Source organism: Xiphias gladius, chromosome 11, assembly GCF_016859285.1.
Source record: "Xiphias gladius isolate SHS-SW01 ecotype Sanya breed wild chromosome 11, ASM1685928v1, whole genome shotgun sequence".
In the NCBI taxonomy this organism is placed as follows: domain Eukaryota; kingdom Metazoa; phylum Chordata; class Actinopteri; order Istiophoriformes; family Xiphiidae; genus Xiphias; species Xiphias gladius.
The window spans coordinates 2146035-2155690 of record NC_053410.1 but is presented as its reverse complement, the minus strand read 5'-3'; the positions used below and the strand labels follow the sequence as shown (position 1 = coordinate 2155690).

Sequence of the window (9656 nt, the reverse complement as noted above, 5' to 3'; positions counted from 1 at the left end):
AAACTTTATCTCCTGTTATCTAGATGTGTTTTGGGTCCAAGGCTTTAGTTAAATAAAATGCACCTGGAGTCCGGCACCTACTGTATGCAGGTCATGCCGGGCCTCTCCAGCTGAGCATTAGCCAAGAAACGTAACTGGACTGTACGTGCAGTCCGTTCCGTGGGCACTTCGACAGGACAAACCCAGATCTTCTGTTTGAAAATAGGCAAGGAAAAGGCTACAGAGACATACTTTTCCCACTCATGTGCGCTGCACCTCGCTACATTAATAACTTAAAAAAATCAAAATTGCATATAAAATGCTACAGGTGAGTATAACAGCTGGTTAAAAATGTACTTGTGTTACAACAGAAAGTGGTTTCTTAGGTTTGGACCCGACCACTGAGGAGACCATGAAGTGCTCCAAACTAGCAATTAAAACCCCATCTTCATCTCCATGGAAATGAAAGGGCGCTTGAACAGCACCATCAGGACCAGCAAGGTGGTTGCGTCTCCTTTCTTGGGTTTGGGGAGGTTTTCCAGAAGCAGATTGAAGGTTTAACTGCCTCTTGAGTGAGTTTTTTGGAAAGTCTGTCAGTCTGAATTGGTATCTAAAGCGGGTAGTTGTAAGTGAAATGCACATGCAGCCCGTTTACCGGGTGCACTATTGGTACTGTCTGCATCTTAGGAAAGTTCTCTGTGGCCAGAGTCCATTTGCAAGTCCCGATCAGCTCCACAGATAGAGTCTTTAGGATGATCTGTGCCAGTTCTTTCCCTACACAGCTCCGCACACCGCCTCCGAACGGCACGTAGCTGAACCGAGCCGACCTGCTTTCCTCCCGGTCTGGACCGAACCGGTCCGGGTCGAACAGCTCTGGACTCTGAAAGACTGCTGCGGTCTCGTGGGTGTCCCGGATGCTGTACATTACACTCCAGCCTTTGGGGATCTGGTAGCCCTGTGAAATGAGGACAGATGTCAATATAAAATCAATGGAGATTAAAAAAAAAGGTTTTATTTTAACCGACAAATAGTTTGGTGCATGTATTCTGTATTCAAATCATTTCAAACCTCCACATATGTTTAGGGTTGTAAAACTCTGTGTGTCCCTTGAAAATAAATGATTACGACAGGGCTGTTCTCAGCAAATCTGCAATACTGCAGGAAATAATTAAATTATAAAAATGTGTGGGTTTAGAAATTTAGGGAACATGGAAAATGGCAGCAGTGGCATTTTTTGTTTTACAGGGAAGCTGAAGTGAAAACATGCTTGTTCTAAGAGTCATACGTTGTTGAACTTATATCTATGATGGAAGTTAGAAAAGCTAAACGATTTTCATTACTTGGAAAACCTTTTCTCCTATTTGGTTTTCAACTTCAGGTATTCATTCATTCCTTCCGTTAACCCAGACTTCTTTAGAGACTGAGCCCGAATTTTTCTGCAGAGTTGGATTTTCCTACTTTAGGTTTCAGATTCACTTGAACGAACAAGCATAATGACATTTTCAACTCTCAGCTGGGAAGTAATTTCTACTGCAATTACTCTTCAGCTATAGGGTTTTATACCCTGAGAAAGAGGTGAGTAGATTGCATCATGTGCGTTACAATGGTATTAGGGGGATTCCTCTGCAATCCCTTTAAACTTCAACTGTCCTTTCACAATAAACAAAGCAAACTGGGGCCACACTGAGGGTAGGGAAGGGGCATTTGAGAATGACGTTTTACAGTAAAATGCCATGCATGTCTGTATGTGAACGTCTTTGGCCATCAAAGCGCTTCCAAGCGTGCAACACGACAAATGGACCTCAACAGAATTTAATTAACTACAGATTTACTTTGCCTCTAGCATGAAGAGTCAATTGAGGATCTCATTCTTCTGTGAAGTTGACATGTTTTAGCTGAGAATAAAACGGCTTTTAACTCACTGACAGACTCCTTAACTCGTGATTTCCAGGCTGCTGAGTCTCCACAAGGAGGAGCTGTGCAGTTATTATCAGACCAAATGTACATGTAAACTTACAGGAAAGTATGAGTAGAGGCGGCAGCTAAGACTGGCCGTTGCGAACATATGGAGGTCGCCCCCTACAGGCAAAGACAGTAAAAGCCTCTGCAGTAAAACATGCACCACCTGCAGGCAATGGATGTTAAAGCTGTCAGTTTTGTTCAGCTCTCCAATTAAATGACACTGGCGTCTCGGGTTGGGCGCTATGTAGAAAAATACCTTTATCGTGGTATCACGGCTAATATCCCATTACCAGTGCACTGATACAGGTTAGCTACCACTGTATAAACAGTGCAGGAGATTTGCACCAGGTCATGGTACATATCATCATATCTCCATCCCATCTGTTTGGATTTGGTTTCAGGGGATTTGCATCATCTACATCTACTTCAGTTAGTGCATTCCTCCAAGAGAAGGGTTGGATCTTGTTGCAATTGGCTTTTTTTTTTTTTTTCAGGAAAAAGTTGTTCTGTATTTAAAACAACTAATGCCTTGTTGCTGCACTGCGGTCTGATCTATTACTTGTTACTGTGAGTTTAAAAGATTTGTCTGTTCTCTGACAGATTTCTCCCTGTAAGGTTGTTAAATGTTAGTGCCACATGGCTCTAGAAGGAGGCTTAGATTTCAGTTCTTCGTAGCCGATGGAAATACGTTACATCTTCTGCCCGTTCATCCCAGGAAAAAGAAAACCCACCCAAACCGAGGGCCTACACACGAGAGGTATATTCCTGCCTTGCGACTTGAACTTACGTCTAACTCAAACGTCTGCAGGGCTGTCCGGTAACCACCAGAGACTGGCGGCAGGAAGCGGAGCACCTCTTTGACAACACAGTCGACGTAGCGGAGCTGGCTCAGCTTGTCGAGGCTCAGATACGGTACATGTGACTGGGACTGTGGGAAACCATCGTTGTCACTTCGATTCTGACACCCTTCGTTCAACAGGCAGGTTGTCTCTGTGACGGCAGCATCCGCCTCTTTCTCCATGGTGACACCAGATGGGCTGTGACTGCCATGGGGTTCGTAGCCAAGGCCCTCTGCCTCCAGCTCGATTCTGGCCCTCTCCACCACCGCCGGGTGACGCAGAAGCTGCAGAACCAGCGATGTGGAGGCGCTGGCTGTGGTGGAGTGAGCAGCGAAGATCAGCTCTACTGCTGTCTCCTGCAAAAAGGGATGTGGATAGATGGATTGATATAATTTCATCTTATTCTACTGATTTGAATTAACTTCACTGAATTTCTCAATCAAAAACTAAGTGGCCCTTTAACAGAAATGATCAACTGGGCCAAAGAATATAATTCTGCATAAAATACCGGACACTTTTTTAAGCTTGTACGTTTGGAACTATTAGGGGTTGTAAAATACTCCTTCATGCGCAGGAAATGCTGTCTACCAGCCATGCGATATTGTGTATTTTGTGGGTTTCTGTTCAGATTTAACCATTGTGTAACGTTCACATACTGCATCAGCATGTTCACGGACTCATAGAGCCGCAATGTGTAAACGCTGAACCCTCCAAGAAGCCTATTTTCTCTGAGCAGAGAGCTCGAAAAACACCTCTAGCGTGTTTACAGTGGATAAGGCTACGTGATATCAGCCGGATAATCTCCTGCCAAAGTTGCGTGCTGGGATCAAGAGGAAGCATTGGGCGTGACATTTTTTTGTTTTATCCCTTGTGTTGAGCAATACCGCTATAGCACAAGGCCACAACTCAGTGACTAGAATGTTTGAATTTGACCCCATCTGCCCGATCGCCTTTGCACGTCATGAAGGTCATGAAAACCACAACCTCAACGTGAAGTCTTGCATGTCTGTATCTGACTGTTGTGTGGCCTGACTGCATCAAAGCTTTCAGGATGCGAGACCGGCACAGACTTTCCCAAGTGTCCGGCGTCGTCTGCTTCACTCTGGTACCTTAAGCTCCTGGATGCTGAGCTGCTGGCCGTGCTCTTTGGCGCTGGACAGCATGTAGTCGAAGGCATCATGATATTCGTCCTCCGCCTGCTGCCGCTCCATCTTTTCCTCAATGATTTTCTCCATGTTGGCGTGCAAGATTTCTCTGGCTTTTATTCCCTGGAAAGAGAAGAATCGTTTAAACTACTAAATAGGAATCCATCATAAACAAAATTATTTTTGGGAGCAATTAAGCTTTTGTGGAGTTTTTATTACGGGTAGTCTCCAAGCAGTAAAATGATTTTAACACTTTCTCTTGATGAAAACAAATAAATGAAAACCAACATAAATGGACATATTTAATTATCTTGCACTTTGCCTTTTGTTGGTTTTGATTTATGGTACTGTGTTATTCTCCATTTAGAAACTGATCCTATGATGCTGGACGGGTGCTGGTCAACAGAAAAAAGCTTGGCATCACGGCGTGCCTGAACACGAGTAAACTTGACTCTCCGCAGGTTTCGCTCTGATTTCCATCCTACATCGTCCTCGTGATTTCTCACCTTGCGAAGGCCACTGAGCGGAGCGTCTATGGGGAGCGAAAAAAGGTTGTTCATCAGCTGCTCGAAGATCTGCGCCAGGTAACCGATCCGCTCCTCCTCCAGCTGCAGGCCCAGCAGAACCCTGACGGCGATGCGGAATGTCAGGGACCTGGCGGCGCTGTAAACGTCGATGGCGCCCGGCGCCGAGCACCACTTGGCAATTTCAGACTTGACGACATCCTGCAGCCGGGGCAGGTAGGACTCCAGAGCCCCCCGGCTAAACACTTTAGCCAGGATCTTGAAAGGTTTAAGGAAACAAAGAGAAAGGAGTCATAAAAAGTTATTACCTGGTACACGGCAGTCAACACCTTTCAGTAAATACTAACTAAAGAGGAGGACCGGGTGGGGTGGGTTAGGACTGGATAGGTTAAGACAGGATAGGAGAGGTAAAGGACGTAGAAGATATAGGAGATAAGACAGGACAGGGTGTAGGGGACAAAGCAGGACAGTAGACAATGATAGCACTGGATATTTTTGGATAAGACAGGCGATACAATAGACTGTAAAAGAGAGGAGAGGGTATGAGTTAAGAGAAAGGATTGGATGGGACAAATATGGGAGTGGGTCTCACCACTGTTTATCAGCCTTTGAAACATTTCTTTTAATTACACCTCAATTTTTCTCAACATAGCCACATTTGAGTCTCTCGATAAATGTAACAAAACAATCGTCGTCATCGACTCGTCATCTTAAGTTTCTGTTGCCAAAACCTCTGACTTCTCATTAAAAAAAAAGTGTCCAGGCCACTAAATGATCCAGCTGTCAATCAGCTAGTGCTAGCTGGGTATGCATCCAAATGTAGCACAGATTTTAACCACATCGTTGAAAGGAAACGTGAATGCGTGCAAAATTTCCCTCCGCTACCGTTATGCAAATATTAGGAGTTGGTTTCGTCGAGATAAACGGCTGGTGGCACTCGTTCTCCAGTCGGGTGCCATTAAACCACTGCAGAAGAAGAGGGCGCGACGAAATGACGTAATTAAGAGAGCTGCAGTCGAAGCTCGGACGATGGAGAAAACCACGTGGAGGACGTGATGGAGATCCGACGTTCCCGCCGGTATCACGCGTTATTGTGAGGAAGGTTCCAGTCTCCTCGTGGAGCTTAAAAACCTGATGGTTCCCTCTCTTCACTGGATGTTTAAGACTCGCGCTTCATGTGCGTCATGATTTATTCACTAGGTTTGTTTCCGTTGCAGTTTTCCACCTCGGCCAAGCGTGAAAACCTTTTTGCGTTATTACGAGATATTTTTTGTTTTCTCACTCAGATTTTTTTTTTTTTTTATGTGCAATGTAACAATGTACTTTAAAGACAGGTGGGTGGAAAATCTCCACAAACAATTGATGTGTTTTACTTAGATCTATTTTTTTTTTTAATTTTTAGTAGGTGCTGAAATATCTCGTCCCTGGCTCAACAGCAGAGACGGAAACATTTGCAGAAACGGTCGACACTCTTCGGTCGTTCATAGGCCATTGACCTGCACTGACGACTGGACCCCGTCAGTTTTGTGGCCTCTCCTTACTTTTCTCTTCCTCTTGTGCAGGTCCCCGATGGAGTTGACCAGGGTGTTGGGTCCCAGGATGATGCGGGTGCTCTGGGGCCACTGGGTGCACACCAGGCTGTGCTCGCCCAGCAGGATCTTGCGGATGTTTTCTGCACCTGTCACCCGGATGACGGGCTTCCCGAGAAGGTGGGTCTTAAACACGTTGCCGTGACGCTCTCTGCGTGAGATGTGGAAGTTGGACCCCTGCAGCGGGAGGAACAGATTTGGATTAGCCTACAAGTTTGTCACATTTTAGGTAACAACACAACAACTCGGTGACAAGGTGGCGAGACCCAAAATGTCGAATCTCTCGGAAAAGGGCATCTTATAAATCAGGCACAACATTTCCAAATTTTACTTCACTATTCAAACGTCCACCGCCTGTTTTGGGGGGCAGCTTGTCTGTTTGCAGATTAGCAGGATGTCTCAAAAACGAGTTAATAGATTTCATTGACATCTGACTTCACTCCATTTTTGAACGCGTTTGTCTGTTTTCACAGGAACTATGACACTTACTAATGACAAAAATCTTGTGTCCCCTAATTTAATCGACGTTTGACCCTGTATGTGTGTGTGTGTGTGTGTTCAGATGCAGTTGTAAAGCTTTCCGTATATTTTCTCCCAGTGCAAAAGCAAAAGCCCTGAGCGCCGTCCCAGAACCGTGGAGACCGTTATAGCAGCAGATCAATGAGCCCGGAGTGTGAACTATCACGCACGGGTTTGATGCTACACACTGTTTGCCATGTTGTGACGTTACCGTCTCTTTATTTTTTCCCTCCTCTGCTTTAGCGACGCAAACGTTTGTGCAAAGGAGCTGCCCGGTCGAAACGGGACGTTTGCTGGGAGAGCATTTAGCAGAAGGTGAAAAATCAGGGGCAGGAAGAAAACACACACACACACACGCACACACACACACATCACGTGTGCTGCAACGAGGCGCTCTGACACCCGGCGTGGAGCGGAGGAAGCGTTGGGAGGATGGAGAGAGATGAGGAGACGAGAGCGTGCATTCCTCTCCGCCGGAGAGACACACAAACGCAGAGGGCGGGAGAACGCGGAGGAAGAATTGAACAGAAAACGTCTGTTTTTGCTCCGCGAGGAGGAATTAGGCTCCGAGCATCAAGTCCGCACATGTCGCATTAGCAGCAGAACCCAGCCTGCGCGAGAGCCTGCGCAGCCTTCCAGAGCCTCCTGCGCGCTCCCGGGTGCATCGTCAATACTGTGATTATTAAAACAGCCTGCAGCCCTCCAGAGTTTCCCCTCGTTACAGGGGCAGAGTCAAGCAGCGCGGAATGGAAACCCGTAAGAGAAGAGCATAAACAAGGAACCACGCACACGGCCCACTCAAACACGCACCGACGTTAGCGCGGGAGGGAAACCTGTATTTTGGAACGCTTGTAAAAAAAAAAATCACCACGTGCAGCGGCCCAGACGTGTCGCCTCTTCCTCTCTCACCTGGAACAGCCAGTGGAAAGTCTCCCCGACCAGCGGCCAGCCCATGGAGCCCCTCGGCAGCGGCAGGCTGCTCTCCTTGTCCCGGGTCAGGCTCCAGCGGAGGCTCCACAGCTGCCGGGTCAGCGCCAGCAGCAGGAGCGCGGACAGCACCGAGGTGAGCGCGGTGGCCAGGGCCGACAGCACCCCGAACTGAGCCAGGGGGAACATCTCCTCCGAGCCGGTCCGCTTCCCAGCATCCACCTGTGTCTGTACGAGGAGGCGCTTGTGTCCCGTTTGAAAACTCTGTCCGGCGGCGGTGCGTAAAGCTTCTCCTCCGTCCGCCTTTCTTCTCCTGCTCCGTCTTCTTTTTCGTCTTCTTCCCTGTAAATTCTGTCCAAATAAAAAAAAAATAGAGGCGTGTTAGTTCGGCCCGAGTGTGTTTACCCTCAGCTGCACCAGAAAAAAAAAAAAAAAAGCAGAAGAAGATGGAAAGAGTGGATCTGGAGTCTGAACTCATCTCTGGAGACAGTCAGCGGCTGAGCCCTCACGAGCCATTACCGGTATCATGCAGGCTGGACCTCGGCCTCCGGATTCATTCAGAAATACGCATGTGATGCTGCACTTCTGGCCTGATTTTATTACCACCATCATTATTATTCTTCCTCCTCCTCTTGTTCTCATGCACCACATCTCTGCAGCTTTTTTTTTTTTGAGACCAACAGATGCAATTTTCTCTCTCAGCCTTTCATTATTTTTTAAATAATGAAGAAAAAAACAACAACTATGTGCGTTAAAGACTTTTGCGTGGACAGAGGCGCCTCCAAATTAAAACTTTCGCCAGACCGGATGGATGCGCCTGCACAGACTCATGCTCGACTCTTCGTGAACCACACGAGAAACGTGCTGCTCTCCTGTGAGGAAACTCCCCTGCAGTCCGCTGCTCCTTCAAAATGAGGAGTAGCTGTCAACTATTCCAAATAGTTTTACGGGTTTACATGCGCCGGCTTGTCTATTAGGTTATGCGCCTTTATAGGTACAGTTCAGGGGGCTCAGCCACCCCCCGGGCAGCCCGGGGTTTATAGAGCAACGGCAATAAATCAGGATTTTTTTTAAAAAAAGGAAGAAAAAAAAGAAGCAAAAGCAGGAGAAGAAGAAGGAGAAAGGGGGATCTGAATACAGTAGGCGACAGTATGGAGCGGCAGAGCAAACTGGAGGTGAGATGTGAGGAAGCGACCTGGAAACGAACAGGATGAGCCCAAAAAAAAAGAAGAAAAAAGTCGAATAAACGAGCCACCGCATCATTTCCCCGGTGGGACATTACAAGAGCGAGGTTCTGTCCTCGAAGAGACGGAGCCGACTCACCTCGAACCAGCCTCCCGTCCGCGGCGAGAAAAATCCGCTCAGGCTTCAAGCGAAGTCTCCTCCTCGCCCTCTCTGCCAAGCCGGCGACGGTCCCTCCACAGTGAGCGGGCTGCGGGGGGTTTTATAGAAGAGGCTGCGCGGCACGATCCACCTTCACGGGATGACGTTGCTCTGAATATGTTAAAGAGGCTCGTTCATTCACCGCGTCGACCGGAGAGAGAATTAAAAAAAAAAAAAAAAAAAAGTTTGGAGATCAGAGCAGAGACGCGGCGGTGCGCGAGAGACAGGGCGCCGGAGAGAGAGGGGGAGAGCGTGTGTGTGTGTGTGTGTGTGTGTGTGTGTGTGTGTGTTGGGGGGGTGAAGGAGAGAGAGAGAGGGAGAGAGGGAGCGGGGGGATCAGATGGCAGCGGATGGAGGAAACTCACAGGTAGCCAATCAGCTGGGAGCCGCTCAGACCTGGGCTCGTTCGCCTTCGAGAGCTCCGTCGCCGCTTCGGTTCACCGCATCCCGGCGCTCCGCAGCCCGGTCCGGGGTGCAGGAGGCGGCGGGCGGAGGGAGAGGCAACGCGGGAGTGACCCGTTTCAACGAAGCTCGGAGCAGAACACTGATTAAACAAGTGGCGGATCCGTTTTATCCGCTCGTCCGTGCGACCGGGTCCAATCAGACCGGACAGACACACGAACCGCGGCAGAGAATCTGCCTCGACACTCGATCCTGCCGCGGAGGATCTAGACCCGTTCACCCAAAGTTGAGCTGTTGTTGTTGGGTTGTTTTTTGTTTTGCTTTTTTATGAAATGAGCCTCATGTCAAAATTTAAATCGAAGCGGAAACGGCAGAGGTTTGTTTGGC

At 47.9% G+C, this 9656-nt stretch overlaps 1 protein-coding gene across 1 annotated transcript; it reads right to left on the bottom strand.

Moving 5' to 3' along the window:
• Positions 1-589: 589 nt before the first annotated feature.
• Positions 590-7673, bottom strand: LOC120796547 (cytochrome P450 26B1). Its single transcript, XM_040139523.1, has 6 exons — positions 7467-7673; positions 5991-6215; positions 4432-4707; positions 3890-4048; positions 2729-3136; positions 590-934 (listed from the first exon to the last, which is right to left on the bottom strand). The coding sequence occupies exons 1-6, from the start codon at positions 7671-7673 to the stop codon at positions 590-592; spliced, it is 1620 nt and encodes a 539-aa protein (XP_039995457.1).
• Between the last annotated feature and the right edge of the window lie 1983 nt (positions 7674-9656).